General features: G+C 35.7%; 1 protein-coding gene across 1 annotated transcript in view; it reads right to left on the reverse strand.

Moving 5' to 3' along the window:
• Positions 1-467: 467 nt before the first annotated feature.
• Positions 468-19,831, reverse strand: part of BEND6 (BEN domain containing 6) — a 32,823-nt gene continuing 13,459 nt past the window's right edge. The window contains exons 3-5 of the mRNA XM_007945610.2: positions 3,381-3,595; positions 1,609-1,801; positions 468-595 (exon numbers count right to left, since the gene is read on the reverse strand). Of these exons, the coding sequence (XP_007943801.1) occupies positions 468-595; positions 1,609-1,801; positions 3,381-3,595 (536 nt within the window). The remainder of the gene's footprint in view (positions 596-1,608; positions 1,802-3,380; positions 3,596-19,831) is intronic.

Genomic DNA, 19,831 nt, shown 5'->3' on the forward strand with positions numbered 1-19,831 from the left:
GTCTCACTGATGTGCCTCAGGTTTCCCAGAGGTCTGAATCTCCCCTGTTCTACAGAACCTTTTCATAAATTGTCTGGTTTCCCTCCTTTGGCTACTTTCTATCCCACCTCCAAATTAACAGATGTCCTGTGGAGAAACAAATATTCCTTTGTAAAACATATTTGGAGAACACTACATACTAGACCCTCTTCTTAGAGATTTCTGGTGTACGTGGACATGAGAAACAGTATCAAAATACCTGAGAGGTTCTGAGAAAGGAAAATTTGTGTGACTTATCTTAGCATTTCCCAAATCCCCTAACAATATTGTCCCATCGTCACCCCCAGGGATACCTATTAGAATTTCACAGGTCACTAGTATTCTCGAATAGAGTGTTTGGAAAATGCTAGTCTACATATAAAAGTATAACAATATTTTCTTGCCATAGTTAAAGGACTGTGAAAATATAAAAGACTTACCAAAGAGGCCTACTTAAAATCCTGAGAGTTGAGATTTTTGCTTAAATTTGGCTTCTTGGTACAGTTATTTAGCTTTTGCCCTATCATTCTCCTAATGGAAACATCGTCTGTATTGGGAAATAACTGTTTTGTGGCTCCTGTGAGGAAAAAAAAATTACACAGAAAAACTCATTATGTGGCCTTTGCATTTCAAGGTATAAACTGGGGAAAAACATCAAGCATTCCTCATTGTAATTCTGTCTCCATTTTGCAAAAGCTGCCCAAACACCAATAAGATATTTAAATTGATTAATATATAAACAGGCTTTTCAAAGCAAAACAGGACTTATCAGAAAATCTGTATTATACTTTGAAAACATACACATTTGTCTTTCTATGGTACAACTCAACTTTAATCCTACTACTTGCTATGAACTCTAAGTCCCGTTGTTCCAAAATGTTAGGAGTTTGTTTTTATCCATTCCCAACATCAATTGAAAAAACTAGATTCTGACTAACTCTTTGATCCAAGAAATGATGTAATATTGAAATATATAGAGCTAGGATTCAGAGAATCCCTAAATTTGTTGAAGTTCACCAAAGAAATTTCTCTATCAACTGTTGTTGTTGTTGTTATGTGCCGTCAAGTCGGACCAACCCATAGCGACCCCTCCTTGGGTTTCCGAGGCAGTATCACTACGGAAGTAGATTGCCCCATTTTCCTTCCAAGCTTTATCAACTAGGTAATTATATTTACAGAGATTTACTAATGTCAAAACCATAAACAGGATAGTCTAATTAACGTCTATCTTTCTAGAATAAAAAATGTGGGATGTAACCAAGATAAGAAAGAGAGAACAAAGACATAATTTGTTCCTAAAATTTTATTTGAAAAGGTTTTGAAATTTTACTTTTCTGAAGCTATGAATGTAATGTCATTCAAACTTTTCAGTAACACAAAATTTAGTTCTATTTCAATAATCATGTTTAATATAGTTTTTCTATAAAATTCCAAATATTTAATATGAGTATTATTTAGACTATGCTGAGATTTTTCTTTCATAGAAAAATGAATCTGAAAAAAAATGAAGAACCATGGAAGAATAACCTAACCTTAAATGATAAAACAATATCAAATTCATGTGATGATATAATGTAATCTTATTATCACCTATGATTTCTTGAACTTCATTCTGATTCATAGCTGGTTTCACGGCTTTGTCCCTTGAAGTAGAGGATTTTGCCCCCGTCAGGCTGTGTGTGGCCATATATTCATTTGTGTAAAGTACTTGCATTAAATCATTAATAAACTTCTGAGGTTTGCTCTTATTACAACGGGCAATCTGCCATTTTTCAATCTTGAACTAAAAAATTAAAATAATAATTGAAATTGGAAAAAAAGAAATATCTGGTGAAATGTATTACTAATTGAATTAAGACTATTAATTGAGTTAAAACATACAAGAAAAGAGTATCAACATTCTTTAATGTTCAAATACAATGTCTTATATTTTTAATACATATTTTTACATTTCAGGGTTAGAGTTAAATGGTCTCTTTGAGATAATTCCTAAGGTTTATGAGGTATTTGTTCCAGATTATATACAAATTCTTCATATAATCTAATGTCTCTGAGTGGTGCAAGAGGTTTGTGCTGTACCACTGACCTTAAAGTTGGCAGGTCAAACTCACCCAGTGGTGCCATGGAATAAAGACCTATTGAGCAGTTCTACTCTGTAGCACATTGGGTTGCCATGAGCTGGAATTGACTCAATGGCAATGGGTTTGGTTTTATAATCTGAATTGGGAGCTTTAAGAATTAGTCTCATCCTCAACACTTAATACTAAGTGTGGCAGGCAGAATAATGGCCCTCGGATCTGTACAGCCTAATCTTTAGATCCTGTGAATATGATATTTCACATGGCAAAATAACTTTCTAGGTATGATTAAGGTTAAAGATTTTGACCTGGGGAGATTATCCTAGAACCAATCTAATCACATGAGTTCTTGAAAATGGAAGAGGGAGGCAGAATAATAGGTCAGAAAAGTGCTACAGAAGAAGGAGAAATGTAAAGAGTTAGAGGGACTTGATCTGCCATTGCTGGCTTGAAGGAAGACACCAATAAGTACAGTGGCCTCTAGACCTAGGAATGACTTTCATTTTACAGCCAGCAAGAAAATGAAGACCTCAGTCCTATCACCGCCTGAACTGAATTCTGCACAAACTGGGATGAGTAGGAAACAGACTTTCCTCTAGAGCCTCTGGAAAGGAAGGCAGCTACTGACACCTTGAATTTAGTTTGGTGATACTCATACCTGACTTCTGACGTACAGACTGTGAGGTAATAAATTTGTGTTGTTTGAAGTCACTAAATTGTAGTAATCTGTTACAGCAGCAACAGAAAACTGATACTCTAAGATTCAAATATTTAGAATGTTAGCTTACAAGTTTGCATTTAATTACAGCTTTTGAAAGCATATTTACCAATGCTGATCCTTAGTTCTAACAAAGCTCTTGTCATTTAGCTTTTGTTTCTTGATTAAGAGAAAATGGGAAAATAGACAAAGAATTGTGTTTAACCAGCACAAAGAGCATGAAATTTACCTTCTTTCATGTCCTTCTGTTACTGGTTTTAGAGTTGATGCATCACTTAGCATATTTTTATGAAAATAACACACACATTAGACAGTTTTTGCAAACCATACAACCCCCTCGTGTGTTGATTTTCTATATGTGCTATGTGGATTGTATGTGAAAAATATTGTACTATAGACATTAATAGTTTAATAACTTTGTCAACGTCTGAAATTTGACTTTAGCTTTCTAAACTGGGTACTTGTTACTCAAGATGATTGCTACCTAAAGTTATCTGATAAAACATTTTCTCCCCTTACTGTAATTTTTATATTTAAAAAACAATAGGGCAGGTTTTCTAACTAACCTGTTTCTCATCGGTATGATGCTCCTCCTCCGCCTTCAAGGAAATTGGTGAACTGGAATTAGAATTACTGCACGTTGAGGCAAATGAATCTGGTGAAGAGTTATTTGTTGCTCTCCAGAGGGTAGCTGTAGATGTAGACACAGTTCCTCCACCCTTCAGCAGGGCCTCAGCCATACCTACCAGTTCTTCAAACTGGGTGACAGCCTGGGGTAGCACTAAAATGTCAAGAAAAAGTAACATTTTACAAAATACTGTTAATAATAGGTGTGCATATACATACTTTTTATTGGGTGTATATGCATAGAAATAGATAAAATATCCCCTAATTGTTAACATTTGTGAGCCTTGAAAATAAACATGGTAAGAAGGGTGGTTTGAACATGTTTACCTTTTATTACTGAATAATTTGAAACTACTTAATAATAATAGCAAATTAATTTAAAAACATTTGGTTATTGTATTTAAAAAAGGAAAAAAACCCATCTGGTTATTGTATTTAAATATGTATGCATTAAAAAAAAACCCATTGTTGTCAAGTTGATTCTAGTTCATAGCAACCCTAAAAGACAGAGTAGAACAGCCCCCTAGGGTTTCCAAGGCTGTAAATCATTACTTAAGCAGACTGCCGTATCTTTCTCCCATCCAGTGGCTGGTGGTTTCAAATGGGCAACCTGTCAGTTAGCAGCAGAGTGCTTAACCACTGCACCAGCAGGGCTCCTTGTATATGTATTACTTTGCATCTAAAAAGAACATTTTAAAAGTTGATTCCTTTTTGGTTTTTTCTAAAAATATAATTTGAAGGTGTTTAATCTCTTATTTGGAGATATTACTGATTCTAGTAACAATCACCTTCCAGAAGCTCACATTAGGCCAGTTAAAGTGCCAAGATAAAATAAGACATCCTTCACAGATTAAAATGACCTTTGTATATGGTTTACTAGGAAATCAAATCCTATTAAATTAACAAAAATTCACTACCATAATTCAAACCTGTTTTCACATTTTAAAAATGAATTTTGGTAATCAACTGAATGGTCTCTTGGTTTCTTCTCCTCTTTTAATGGAAACTTACACATTCAAAGGTTTCATGCCTCCTTGTAAAATGGTCTTCTTTGTTGTTATATCTAGTTTCCTAAGGACAAATAACATTTTGTTGGAGTGGGATGAGACCTTGGACCCTATCTAATTCAACTCCTCATTCTATGGTTGAGGGCACTGCCTGCTGGAGAGGTAAAAAGACTGAAACTTTTTAATACTTTTCTTAAGCCTATTTTATATTGAAGTAAAAGCACACTAAATCAAACCAATAGAAAGATACATGAGATCAAACCAGGGAAACATTTTCAGTTATGCTGACAGCCCAAAATGCTTGTAGTTTTTCGAAGATAGTTTTTAATGCCATGGGAAGAATGCTCACGATGTTAAAATGAAAAACAAGAAAAAAAAAACAACCAAGAAACAGTACCATATGTGTAGTATGATCTCAACTATGAAATAATTTTATATTTATACATTGAGAAAAAGACTGGAGGAATACGCACCAAACATGTAACTGGTTATCTCTGTGTAGGAATTTAACAAAATATTGATGTCCTTGTTTTTCTGACATTTCCCAAAAAATTAATACTTATAATCAGAGAACTAGTGAAAAAAGTGAAACTTCATGTAGAACTACTCCCCAACTACCAGTGCATTGCTAAGTGCTAAGACAGTGACTGGCATTGAGCAATGGCTACATGACTTTCTTTGTTACCTCAATGAAAACAAAATGTCCAAGAAAATGTATTCTAGGTTCAAGACAATTTTCTAACAGTGATGTTGAAACTTCAGTTAGTAAATCCTACCCATGCCCCCTGACATTTCAGTAGGTAATACCTAGGCTTCTAATACAGAAAATGTCAACTTTTCATCTAAATTTTAATGTTATCTCAGTTGCTTTATGGTTCTAGTTCTCAAAGCTAGTTTGAATAAAGGGTGAAATTGGGAAATTTCAATCTTCAGAGGAAATTTATTAAAGATAATTCTTTGAAACAATCAATTTTAAGCAATTAAGAAGATTGATTTGGTGCATTAAACTCTTGCCTCTTAATTTTCAAATAAAACACATTTCACTGTTAATATTTCATTTCACTTTAAAATAATATTTGACTTAAGAGCTGAAAATTAGGCATCTTAATGACGTGTCTAAATCAGTATATCTGATATTATATTAACACAGAAAGTAGTAGTTTTTCCTTTAGTAGGAAAAACTCTTATTTTCTATTCTTTCAATAAATATTTACCAAGCATCTCTCGTGTGCCAGGCTTTTATTCAATCAACAATTATTTATTGAGCATTTAGTAAAATTAACTGTTTATTTAGCTTTTACTGTGTGTCAGACACTATTCTGAGAGCTTTACTAATGTTCATTCATTTAATTTTCATTGTACCTCTTTGAGATAGGTATTGCCATTACCCTCAATTTACAGAGGAGGACAATTAGGTGAAAGGTTAACTCACTTTTTTGGGGTCATCCAGTCAGTAAAAAGAAGAGCCAAGATTCAAATTTACACTGTCTGCCTCACAAATCCATGCTATAAACTACTGTCTAATGCAACCTCTCGTATTTACCAATGACCATGCTAGATGCCGGGAATAAAACTGTGAGCAAAAACAGGTGTGGTCTGTGTCCTTTTAGAGCTGAGAGTCTAGTCCAGATTATTTAAATTATCATGAAAGTTAATGAAAAATTATAATTAAGTGCTACAAAGGAGAGGCACAAGGTTTGACCTAGCATGGGATTGGAAGGGCTTCCTTGAGGAGGTCAAGACTGATCTAAAAGCTTAAGGCTTATCAGAAATTAAATAGCTGATGGGAATGAGGGAGACATGAACATAGGAAATACAAGTTTGTCATTTGAGGAACTGCAGGAAGACCAAAGCTAGAATGCAAAGAAGGAAAGAGAATTTGCTATGCATTGAGGATTCGAAAATGTGTACAGGCAATCTCTGAGTTACAAACGAGATTGTTCCTAAGTATTTCTTTAAGTCGAATTTGTAGGTCAGTCTGAACAGGTGAATATGGGTCTTATTTAGCCTTACTTTAGTGTAAGAAAGGAGCTCTGGTGGCGCAGTGGTTAAGGCATTTGGCTCCTAACCAAAAGGTTGGCAGTTCAAACCCATCAGCTGTTCCATGGGAGAAAGATGTGACAGTCTGCTTCTGTAAAGATTCATAGCCTTGGAAACGCTACAGGAAGTTCTACTCTGTCCTATAGTGTCTCTGTGAGTTGGAATTGACTCAATGGCAGTGGGTTTGTTTTGGTTTTAGTGCAAGAAAATGATTTAAAACCTGTACATGCAGCAAGTGAAGGTGATCGTGGATGAAGAATTTGTTGCAAGTAGGGGTTGATTAAATCATTTCAAAGCGAGGGCAAATTCACATAACATTAAAGAGCAAGTAGAGTAGTTGACAAGTCGGCTGTTTGTAACCCAGGGAGTTCCTGTACTGTTTATTTCTTATGATGAAAGTTGGCATGCATGCTTCTTGCCGTTTCTAACTGTGCATCTCTATCTATACTCATGTATTTTTTATACATAATTAGGACTAAACTATATAAACAGTGTTGTATCTTGTTTCTTTTTTCCAATTAAGACTGTAAGATTTATTTTGCTTGCTTTATTAAATGTTCTTGGAAAATATTATTTTTTGAGGTCTAATTTACTTACAGTAAAAGGCAAGATCTTTTGTGAAGTCTGAGAAGAAATTAGAAATTAAGTAGATAAAGGGAATGAATATGATGACTATACCTGGGTAATGCACACCCCATAAAGACATATAATATTTCCAACCTCCCACAAAGTTCCCTCATAGCCTTTCTAAGTCAATCCCTGGTCTTCCCTCCTGACTTCTTTAATCATAGATACATTTTACCTGTTCTAGAATTTTATATAAATGAAGTCAAACAGTGTGTACTCCTCTTTTGAGGGGAGGAATGACTTTTTTTCTCTCTGCATAATGTTTTGAGATTCACTCATGTTGTTTTGTGTATCCAAAGTCATTCCTGAGACATATTCCATTATATGGATCGTCCTACAATCAATGTGTCCATTCACCTGTCAATGAGTTATTTTACGTTTGCAAACATGACTTTAATGTTTTCTTAATGTCCCAGTGTGTCTTTTTCTAGAATTTATTTATATGCTGCTGTTTTTCTTTTTGGAGATTAGGCTGCTTCCAATTTTTCTTTATTGCAAACAAAACTCTGACAAACCTCTTAACACATAAATCTTCATATACATCTCTGATCATGTCAGTACTGTAAATTCCTGAAAGTGTAATAACAGGGTCAAAAACAATGGTTTTAAGATTCTCTTCATATTAAGGAACTGCTCTCCAGCAAGATTCTCTCAACTTACACTCCCACTAACAATGTAAGAAATTGGCCATTTTACTGCACCAGCAATAGCAAGTGTTAGTCATTAAGTATCATCTTTACTAATTTGACAATTAAACTCTGAGTAAAATTTAAATAGTAATTATTTGATTATTGTGAAGTTAAACATATATCTGTTTTGATTATTTTAATTTCTTCCATGAATTATCTATACAGCATGTGATATTAATATTTTTCCTACTTTATAAGAACTTAAATGATTTTTGTACAGTGCTTAGAAGAATACCTCAAACTTTATAAGCACAATTTATTAGCTATTATTATTACCTCCCATATATATTAAGCTTTTTAAATTGTGATATGTATATACATATGTGTGTGTGTATATATATATATATATATATATATATATATATAAATGTATATGTATAAAACAGAGCATTAGCCATACAATATTTTTACATGTACGATTAAGAGAAATTAATTACATTTATCCATGTTGTCCTACTATCACTACATTTGTTTCCAAGTATTTCTATCACCCTTAACAGAAAATCTGTGGCCCCCTAGCACTTCCCTTTTCCCTCCTCTTACCCCTAGTAACCGTTGTATATTAAGCATTTTAAACTTTTTATCTGTTTTAAGTTGCAAATATTTTTCCCAGAGTGTTTAATTTTTAATTTGATGATATTTTTAAAGCACACATACATTTAAAAGTTTTATTTTAGTTCAAAATAGCTATCTTATCTTTAGAATAACCAGTTGTCATTCAGTAGATTCTGACTCATGATGACTCCATGTGCATCAGAGTAACACTGTGCTCCATAGGGCTTTCAATGGCTGATTTTTTGGAAGTAGATCAACAGGCATCTTTTCTCCTGAGATGCCTCTGGGTAGCCTTTAACAGCCAAACTTTTGGTTAGTAGCTGAGCACATTTACTGTAGGAGCTCTGGTAGTGTAGTGCCTAAGGCACTTGACTGCTAACCAGAAGGCTGGCGGTTCAAATCCACCAGCCACTCCTTGGAAGGAAGGTTGGGCAATCTACTTCCATAGTGATACTGCCTCAGAAACCCAAGGAGGGGTCGCTATGAGTTGGTCCAACTCGATGGTATATAACAACAACAATAACCACCCAGCAACTCCTTTCATTATATGATCTACTTATTTTATGGTTAGGAAATTATTCATCATTCAGATCAGTTAAATACTCATCCATATATTTTGTACAGTTTTAAACCTAGTTTTACAAACAAGCTTTTTTCCTGAATATATTTATTTAAAATTTTTATTAGAAAATTTAAGCACAAATAAAAATTCTAAACTCTCATACATCCACACCCTATTTCAACTTAGAGTTCATTTTTTTCCATCTGTGTCCCACCCTCTTTCTCCTACCACCAAGATTATCTGAACCAAATCATAACCATAATCTTATTTTATCTGAAAATACTTCAGTACATACCTGTAAGAGGTAAAAAATTTAAAAATGTAACTGTAACACCATTGTCACAGCTAGAAATAATTAACAATAATCTTCAATATCATAAAAAATTTAGTCCATGTTTAAATTTCTGATTGTCTCAATTTCTTTTACATTGTTGGAATGAGGATCCAAATAAGGAACATACATTAAATTAGTTGTTTTCTCTTAATTTGCTTATAAATGATAGGTTCACTCTTCCTTTCCTAGTTTGTCCTTACAATTTATTAGTTGAAGAAACTGGGTTACTTTGTCCTACAGTGTTCCCCATAGTGTGGATTTTGCTGATTGGATTCCTAAGGTGATACTTAACATATTCTTCTGTTCCCTGTATTTCCAGTAATTTGGTAGTTAAATCTAAAGGCTTAATCAGATAGATTAAGGTAGTGTTATAAAGTCCATCAGGAGGCATTTAAGGCATAATTTTGAATGATATTAGATCCATTTACTATCATAGATAAGAATTATTATGTCATAAGGGATGGCAAAATAGTAATCTTCTAATTCCTTTTTTTTTTTTTTCCATGTATTAACTGCAACTCTTCTACAAAGGGAAACTTCCCCTCATCAACTATTTGATTACCCTCAGGTTAAGTTTACAGGTGAGGAAACTGAGGCACAGAGTGGTTAAACGATTTGCCCAACATTACACAGCTAGCTAGCAGAGTCAGGGTTTGACCTAGGTAGTTTGGTTCCTCAAATCCCTAGTCTTTACTACTATGCCATACTGCCTCTAGTTTTCTTCATTGTATATACCAGGTTTTGTTTTGTTTTCCAGTTTTTCTTTATTGCAAACAAAACTCTGACAAACCTCCTAGAGCATAAATCTTCATATACATTTCTGATCATGTCAATACTATAAATTCCTGAAAGTATAATAACAGGATCAACAGCAATGTTTTTGTGATTCTCTTCATACTAAGGAATTGCTCTCCAGAAAGATTCTCCCAACTTACACTGTCTTCTGATTCCACTGATCTTCTGATTCTTGTACCAACAAGTCACTTTTAATTATTGGAACTTCATATGTTTTAATGTTGACAGATTATACCTTCCATATTCTTATTTTTCAGAATGGTCTGAATTGATCTCACCTGTTTATTCTTTCAGATTAACTTTAGAATCATTTTTGTCAAATTACTGAAAAGCAAAGCCAAAAATAATCAATGGCATTTTGATTAGGATTGTATTTAAATTATTAATTATTTTGGGATGAATTGGCATCTTTTCTTGCCATCTGTGAATGTGATGTCTCTCCATTTATATAGGTTTGTATATTTCCCAATTGAATTATCTATTTTTCTTCATAAATGCACAACTTTCTTGTTGATTAATAGACATTTTATACCTGTTTGTAATTATTGTGAATAGATTCTTTTTCCCTTCCCCCCTTAAGGGACTATAAATATAAACAGCAATTACTGACATGTAAAGAAATGACTGATTTTATAAAACATGGACTTGATATTAAGCAACTATTCTGTATAAGGCATTTTTTATTTTTTAAATGAAACAAAGCTTATTATGAAAAACAGCAGTCCTATTCCCTGTCACCCACTATCCTTCATTACAGTTCCTAGTGGCAATCACTTTCAATTACTTTAACTGTTTCTTCTGGTATTTACCTTCATGTTCTTAAATAAAAATTTGCATATATAACTATTTCTTGATTTGTTTTCAGATTCAGATAATTAATTATTGTGTTTTAACTATGTAGTATAAATGCTCTGGTGGTTCAGTGGTTAACGCATTTGTTTGCTAACCCCAAAGGTCAGCAGTTTGAACCCACCAGCTGCTCTGTGGGAAAAAAGTGAGGCATCTTGCTTCTATAAAGATGTACAAACATGGAAACCCTATAGAGCAGTTCTACTCTGTCCTATATGGTCACTGTGAGTTGGAATTGACTTGAGAACAGGTGGTTTGTTTTTTTGGTACTACGTAATATCAAGATTTATATACTCTCTTTCACCTTCTTCCCCCACACAAACATACTCACATGCAAACACTCTTTGTTTTCTACCATCCCAATATAGTTCTAACACAATTGCTAGTTCAATAAACTTGTGTTAACATTGTTACACTAATGTAAATATTATTTATAGTCCCTTCCTTTAAAGTATGATGTTTTCCTGAAGTTAATAATTATCTCATTTTTAATTGATTTATAATTTTTTTTAATGTTTCTGTCACTAACACAGAGGAGCCCTAGTGGCACAGTGGTTAAGCGATTGGCTTCTAACTGAAACGTCAACAGTTTGAACCCAACAGCTACTCCACTCTGCAGGAGAAAGATGTGACAGTTCACTTCCATAAAGATTTCAGCTTTGGAAACCCTATGGGTCAGTTCTACTCTGTCTTCTAAGGTCCCTGTGAGTTTGAATCAACTGGATAGCAATGTTTTTTTTTAAATTTAATTTTTTTTGTAAAGGGTCACTAACACATTTCTAAGCTTTCTACCAGGTCTCCTTTCAGTATATTTGGCCACATCACATCTGTCAATTTCTTTTTTGAGATGTCCTTCATATCCCCCCATCAATCTGGATGGACTCGCTGTTCTCTAGGCCACTGTAATACTTGTCATCCTGGAGCTTCCCTTCCTTATGCTTTTGGAGATCTCCTTTGTCTCTCTCTTGAATTGTTGTTGTTGTTGTTGTTGTTATGTGCCGTAGAGTCGGCCCCGACTCATAGCGACCCCTCCTTGGGTTTCCGAGGCAGTATCACTACGGAAGTAGGATTGCCCAACCTTCCTTCCGAGGAGTGGCTGGTGGGTTTGAACCGCCAGCCTTCTGGTTAGCAGTCAAGTGCTTTAGCCACTATGCTACCAGAACTCCTTCTCTCTTGAATTAGATCACCCTATTTTCTATATACCACATCTTTCTCTTTGTAGTTTTACTCTCATTTTGGAGAAGCACATCCTCCATTAACTTTCTGAAAAAGGAAGTGAATGGAGATTCATTTTTGAGACTTTGTATGTGTGAAAATATTACTGTACTACCCTCACACTTGGCTGTTAATTTCACTGGGTATTGAATTATAGGTTTAAAACATTCTCAGAATTCAGAAGGTTTTGCTTAGTTGTCTTGGAGCTTTCAGTGTTGCTGGTGGAAAGTCCAGTGCCCTCTGATTCCCAACCCTTATCATATGTGTTCTCTCTGAAAGCTTTTGAATTTCCCTTTATTTGTAGTGTTCTGAAATGTCACAGGTTATACCCTAGACAGATGTTTTTTCACTCATTATGCTGGACTTTTGGTACTACCTTTCAATCTAGAAATTTGTGTCTATCTTAGTTATCTAGTGCTGCTACAACAAATGGGTGGCTTTAAGCTACAAAAACTTACTTCTCACATTTTAGGAAGCTGGAAGTCCAAACTTGGGTTGTTAGTTCTAGGGGAAGGCTTTCTTTTTTCTGTAGGCTCTGGAGGAAGGCCTTTGTTTCTTTGAGTTTCTGCTCCTGGGTGATCTTCATGTGGCCCTGGCATCTGTTTTCTGCCATTTTTTTTTTTTGCTTGATTTAATCTCTTTTAAATCTCAAAAGAGTTTGACTCAAAACAGATCCTACACTAATCCTGCCTCATTAACATAACAAAGAAAACCCATTCCCAAATAGGATTATAACCATAGGTGTAAAAACCCACTGCTTTCAAGTTGATTTGACTCATAGTGACCTTTTAGGACAGGGTAACACTGCCCCCATAAGATTTCCAAGGCTATAAATCTTTATGGAAGCAGACTTCTCCCACAGAGTGGCTTTGAACCGCTGACCTTTCAGTTAGCAGCTGAATGCTTTAACCACTATACCACCAGAGCTCCTACTACAGGCATAGAGTTTAGGATTTACAGCACATATTTTGGGGGGAACATAATTCAATCTATAGTGTCTTTCAGTTTTAGAAATTATTGTATTATTTATTTTATAACTTCTCTTCCCTCTTTTCTATTCTCAACTCACAGAGACCCCTGTTGGGTTTCTGAGGCAGTAAATCTTTACAGAAGTAGATTGCCCCATCTTCCTTCCTCAGAGTATCTGGTGGGTTTGAACCACCAACCTTCTGGTTAGCAGTCAAATGCCTTAGGCACCGTGCCACCAGAGCTCTTTCTTATAATCTTTAGTATACCATAATCTTTAGATTTTTTTTAATCTTTTGTATTTTCTTTCATTTGTCTTTTTTTCTCTAAAAACAAGATTTTCTTAACTTTAACCTTCTGTCATTTTATTGAATTTCTAGGTTTTATCCCCCCTTTCTCTTAGAATATTCCTTTTTAAACCTACTTTGATCTTGCTTCATGGATGCAATGTCTTCTCTTCCTGGAGTTTTCTTCTATAATCTGCCTTGTCTCTGTTTCCTCTGAATTTCCCAGGCCTTTTTGTTATTTGAATTATACACAAAATGTCAACCAACTGGTATCTCCCTAGTTCCCAAGTGTGGCTTCACAAGAGGCCTACCCTGATGATGCTATTTAAATCTGCAAACTACCTCGTCTGCCTCACATCCTAATCCTGCTTTGCCTCCTCTATGTTTTCCATAGCCCTTATCATCTTCTAATATATTCTATTATTTACTTAATTATTATTTTTATTGTTTTGGCACAGTGGTTAAGTGTTCAGTTGCTAACTGAAAATTTGGCAGTTATAACCCACCCAGTGGCTCTGTGGGAGAAAGACCTGATCTGCTTTTGTAAAGATTATAGTCTAGAAAACCTTATGAGGCAGTTCTACTCTGTCACATGGGGCATTATGAGTTTAAATCAATTCGACAGCACCTAACCGCAGCAGCTTTCCTTGCTAGAATGTAAGCTCCATGAGGACAGGGATCTTTTTTGGTTGTGTTCATGGATCTTCCCAGGCACTTAGAACAGTGTCTGACATATCATAGGGATAATATTTACTGATTAAATAAATGAATAAATGAACACTAAAGTGGAGGCAGGCAGGTACCTACTTTCCCTGTTGCCTGAAGTCCAGCCAATAACCAATTTTACTACTTGGTTTCTAGAGTTATATTGTAGTCTGTGTGTATGGAGGAGGAGTCAGACACTATTAAATGTATAATCAATTACATATAATTACAAGAGTCAAAGAGAAAACAAATTAGGGAAGGAGAATATAAAGTGTTAGGAGTGGGAGTACAGGTTGAAATTTTAGATGGGGAGGGGAGGTGAGGGAAAAAGGAATTTGGAGTGAAGACCTCAAGAAGAGGGTGCAAACCATGTAGATGTCTAGGGGAAGAACATTCTAGATAGAGGGAAAAGAATAGGTATCATGCCTGATGTCTCCGAGAAAAAGCAAGTGGTCAGTATGGCTGGATCACAGAGAAGGAGTGGGAGAGTAATGTAAAGTATGGCCAGAGAGATAACTGAATGGGAAGTGGCTAGATCATGTAAGGACTCAAACATCATAATAATGACTTCATGTTTTGCTTTGAGTGAGGTATGAATCCACTGGAGGGTTCTGAGCAGAAGAGTAACAGGAACTGACTCATGTGACTTATGTGTTGCAAATAGATTGCAGAGGAGCAAGAGTAGTGGTAGAGAAACATGTTAGGAGGTATCATCATAATCAAGGCAAGAGATAATGGTGACTTGACCAGAGAGAGTGCCAGTAGTGGGAATAGTAAAAAGGGATTAAATCCCAGAAATATTTTTGAAGTAAAGTCAGCAGGATTTAATGATGGACTGAAGGTGGGGTGTTAAAGAAATAAAGAAATCCAAGATAACATCATGGTTGATGGTCTGAGAAATTAGAATAATGTAGTTACTATTAACCAAAATAAGAAAAAGAGAAACAGGTTGAGGGTGGTCAGAAATGCAGTTTGGGACAGATTAGTCTGAGATACCTGTTAGTCATGTCAAGTAAACAGTTAGTGAGTTTGGCATTTAAGAGAAACGTACAGGTAGGAGATATAACTCTGAGAATCATAGCTTATCAGAGGATTTTAACAATGTATAATTGGATAAGACCACCTAGTAAGAGTATGCAAATAAAAAAAGAAAGACACCCAAGGACTGAGTTTGAGGCATCATCAAATACTTTGCAGGTGGGCTAATGAGAGGAATCAGCCAAATAAACTGAACTGGAAAAAACCAGCAATGTAGGAGGAGAACTGGTGAATGTGGTGTCCTGGAAATTAAGTGAAGAAACTTTTTCAAGGAAAGTAAGATTGTCAAATGTGTCAAATGTTGCTGATGAGGTACTTAAGATAACAATTGAGAAATGACCATTGGGTTTAGCCAAGTGGATGATTTTGAGAAAAAAAGTTACAATGGAATGATAAAGACCTGATTAGAGAAGATGGCAGAATAGGCAGACAAGATACAGAGACCCTCTTCAGCAAAGAAGAGAAACCAATTGACAGAGACACAGAAGATAATCCTGGAGCCCAGAGCTTTGAAAGAAAGTATACAGAAGTGGATTAGGCACCAACCAGTAGAAAAACCTAAATGAAAATAGGACCTAAGAATAGGCTCTGTGTGCCAAGGATGGCAGGGACATACAGGAGGCTGACAATGGGAAAGGGGACAGGTGGTGAGTGTATAAGTGCTGCCAATTAGTGAATAGAGGATCACAGTACCCTGCTTACTCAGATAACATCCAAACAAAACAAAGAAAATGAAAATTGTGGGAAAGTCACTCCAACATACAATTGCTAATTAAATATAAACACAAAAATGTCACAATGCCTCGGAGACAACAGAGCATCACAGTCCACACAAAAAGGCAAGATAAAGTGGAACACTTGGACCAGGTTACAGACCCAAAACACGTCCCTGAGGAAGTTGCAGCATTGGAACTCCCTGATAAGGAATTCAAAAGAATTATATTTAGTTACCTTCAACAGATTGAGAGACAGATCAAGAAAGCACTGACAACATTGAGAAAACCCTAGAAAAATTCTGAAAGACAATACAAGAACAAAATGACAAAATAAAGGAAAAATTAGAAATGATACAAAACCTACAGACAGAAATCCAGAAGGTTAATAGTAAATTTTCAGAAATAGATAACACATTTAACAAAGGAGTAGAATTGAATCAATGGAAGACAGAATTAGTGAGATTGAAGGCAAACACCTCAATACTTCTTTGAAAAGGGATCAATTAGAAAAAAGATCAGAACAAAATGAAGAAAGCCTAAGGTTCATGTGGGAGACCATCAAAAGAAATAACCTACATGTAATTAGAATTCCAGAACAGGAAGAGACAAATAAAACCACAGAGAAAATTGTTGAAGATTTGTTGGAAGAGAGTTTTCCTGATATGATTAAAGATGAGAATATATCCATTCAGGAAGTCCAATGAACCCCAAACAGGATAGACCCTAAAAGAAAATCACCAAGACATATCATCATCACACTCACCAAAACTAAAGACAAAGAAAGAATCCTGAAAGCAGCATGGGAAAAATGAAAAGTTACCTACAAGAGGCAATCAATAAGACTAAGCTTGGATTTCTTGGCAGAAACCATGCAGGTGAGAAGACAATGGTATGGTATATATAAAACCCTAAAAAAGAAAAATTTCCAACCAAGAATTATATACCCAGCAAAACTGTCCCTCAAATATGATGATAAATTAGGACATTTCCAGATAAGCAGAAATTAAGGGAATTTGTTAAAACCAGACCAACCTTACAAGAGATGCTAAAGGGAGTCCTTTGCAACTGATCTTTGACAAAGGTTCAAAACCTATTAAATGGGGGAAGAGACAGCCTCTTTAACAAATGGTGCTGGCATAACTGGATATCCACCTGCAGATAAATGAAACAAGACCCATACCTCACCCCATACACAAAAACAAACTCAAGCTGGATCAAAGACTTAAATGTAAAACCCCAAACTATAAAATTCATCAAAGATAAAATAGGGGCAAATCTGGGAGCCCTAATTTATGGCATAAATACACTGTTAAGCATAATCCAGAATGTGCAGGAGATAGAAAAGAAGCCAGATGACTGGGACCTTTTAAAAATTAAATTCTTGTGTGTATCAAAAGATTTGTCAAAAGGGTAAAAAGAGAACCTGCAGATTGGGAGAAAATATTTGCCTATGACATATCTGATAAGGGACTTATCTCCAAACTCTATAGAAAACTTCAACACCTCAACACCAAAAAAACAAGTAACCAAATTCACAAATGAGCAAAAGACTTGAACAGGCACTTCACCAAAGAGGATATACAGGGAGCCAACAAACACATGAGAAATTGCTCACGATCATTAATCATTAGAGAAATGGAAATCAAAACAACAATGAGATATCATCTTACCCCAGCAATTAATAGCAAAGTTCAACAAGTCAGAAAGTAACAAATGCTGGCGAGGTTGTGGAGAGATTGGAACCCTTATACACTGCTGGTGGGATTGTAAAATGGTATAACCGTTGTGGCAAATGGTATGGTGTTTCCTTAAAAAACTGACAATAGAAGTCCCATTTGATCCAGCAATTTCATTGGTAGAAATATACTCTATAGAGGTGAAAGATAGCGCAAAACAGACATATGTACACCTATGTTCACTACAGCACAATTTACCATAACAAATAGATGGAAGCAACCCAAGTGCCCATCAATGGATAAGTGAATAACCAAATTATGGTATATCCACACAATGGAATACTATGCCACACTAAAGAACAATGAGGGATACACGAATCATCTTGCAACATGGACGAACCTGGAGGACATTATGCTGAGTGAAATAAGTCAATCGCAAAAGGACAAGTACTGTATGAGCCCATTACTGTAAAAAGACAGAGAAGAGTTTGCTTGGGAAAGAGAACTCACCTAGTAGGTTACCAGGATGGGGAGGGAAGGGAGGGATTAATTTCAGGCTAGTAGGGGCTTGCATGCTGACATGGGTAGGGGGAGGGATATACAGGAACAATATATAACCACCATAATAACATTAGGAAATGGGAGGACACTGGATTGTACACATAAGGGATAGATGACAGATGCTAATACCAACCAATGTGCCCACAATACTGGATTGCCATTAACACCAAACACTAGGCTATACAGATGAACACATAAACACCTGAGATGATCAGGTGAACAGAAGTATACTCTAGACCAAGGATAGATTCAGCTGTCGCTAATCTTGCACAGGCACCAGTGATACAAAATACCCGCAGTCCTTATAGAAACAATAGAAGACAGATACGGAGTAATCCCTCACAGACAGCCAGACCCTGTGGGAGAGAGATCCGATAGATCTACTGCATCAGGACCATAGTACTGGGGGACACCAGACTCAGTTGGCACAACAAAATACATAAGAGCGTTGCTTCACATCCTACAGTGGTGAGTAGCGTCTGGCGTCTTAAAAGCTTTCAAGCGGCCATCTAAGATGCAGCTATGACTGTAAGCTTCCTAGCATCGGAAGTGAAGAAGAATGCACACACACACACACACACAAAGAAAAAACAAGGGCATTTAGAAGCAATCAGCCCTAGGACACTATGGTCTTCAAGACCAGAAGAACTACATGGTGCCTGGCTACAAATGACAACCACTCAGGAAAGGATCAAATCTGGAGATCCTGGATAGAGTGGGAGGGAAAATGTGGAACCAAACCCAAAAAATCAATAATGACCAGAATTACTGGTCAGATGAAATCTGGTGAGTCTCCCAATTCTATGGCTCTGGAATACATTCTGCACCTGGAATAAAACTCATCTTCAGGGGTGGGCTCTCAGCCCAATAGCTAACAAGATGTACACGCAGACCACTCAACCCACACACCCACACACTTGATGGTAATACATCCCTTAGAGCAAAAGACCATGGAACACCAGAGAACCAACATTCAAACTAAGGAAATGCAGGACAAACAGGAGTGCATGAATGTGAGGGGCACAAGTGGAGGGTTATAGGGTAGGGAGAGGAAGAGTCTAGTTAGGGCTGGACATGGTGAATGGGGAATGAAACCAAATGTACATGTTACACTGAATGTAAAACAACCTCTTAAAATAAAAATAAAAAAAATAAATAAAGACAGTTCTTTGGAGAGAGAAGCAACAACAGCAAACAACAACTGACCATTAACACACATGATGACATAACCCAGAAACCAACCCAGTTATGGAAGTATCCAAAGTAAATAACCCTATAAGATTGTAAATAGGGAACCAGAGACATCAATTGACAAATAAGGACAACTACAAACCAAAAATAGGGGAAAAACTGTGTAGTTACAGAACTTCTAAATGGTAGGGAAGATAGAATAGACTATTCTAAACTTGGGAAAAAAATTATAAATCACAGGGTAACCTCAAAGGGCAATGATAAACCTTCACATCAAAATAAAAAAAGAGGACCAGAACAAATATTTAGCAAATACTGAAAAAATAGCAATGAAGGAAGTGATAACATGATTCATAAACAAAAGGAGATCAGCACTGAAAATTATATGGAAGAAATATATCAGGAACACCATGATAAAGCCCATAACAAAATGACAATGACAAATTCATACTTGTTGATAATTACCTATCTGACAAGGGACTTATCTCTAAAATTAATAGAAAACTCCAATACCTCAACAACAAAAAGATTAACAATCTGATTGAAAAATGGGCAGAAGACATGAATAGACACTTCA

The sequence above is a fragment of the Orycteropus afer genome, unplaced genomic scaffold (assembly GCF_000298275.1).
Source record: "Orycteropus afer afer isolate SDZICR_OR568_19922 unplaced genomic scaffold, OryAfe1.0 scaffold00140, whole genome shotgun sequence".
NCBI classification, from domain to species: Eukaryota; Metazoa; Chordata; class Mammalia; order Tubulidentata; family Orycteropodidae; genus Orycteropus; species Orycteropus afer.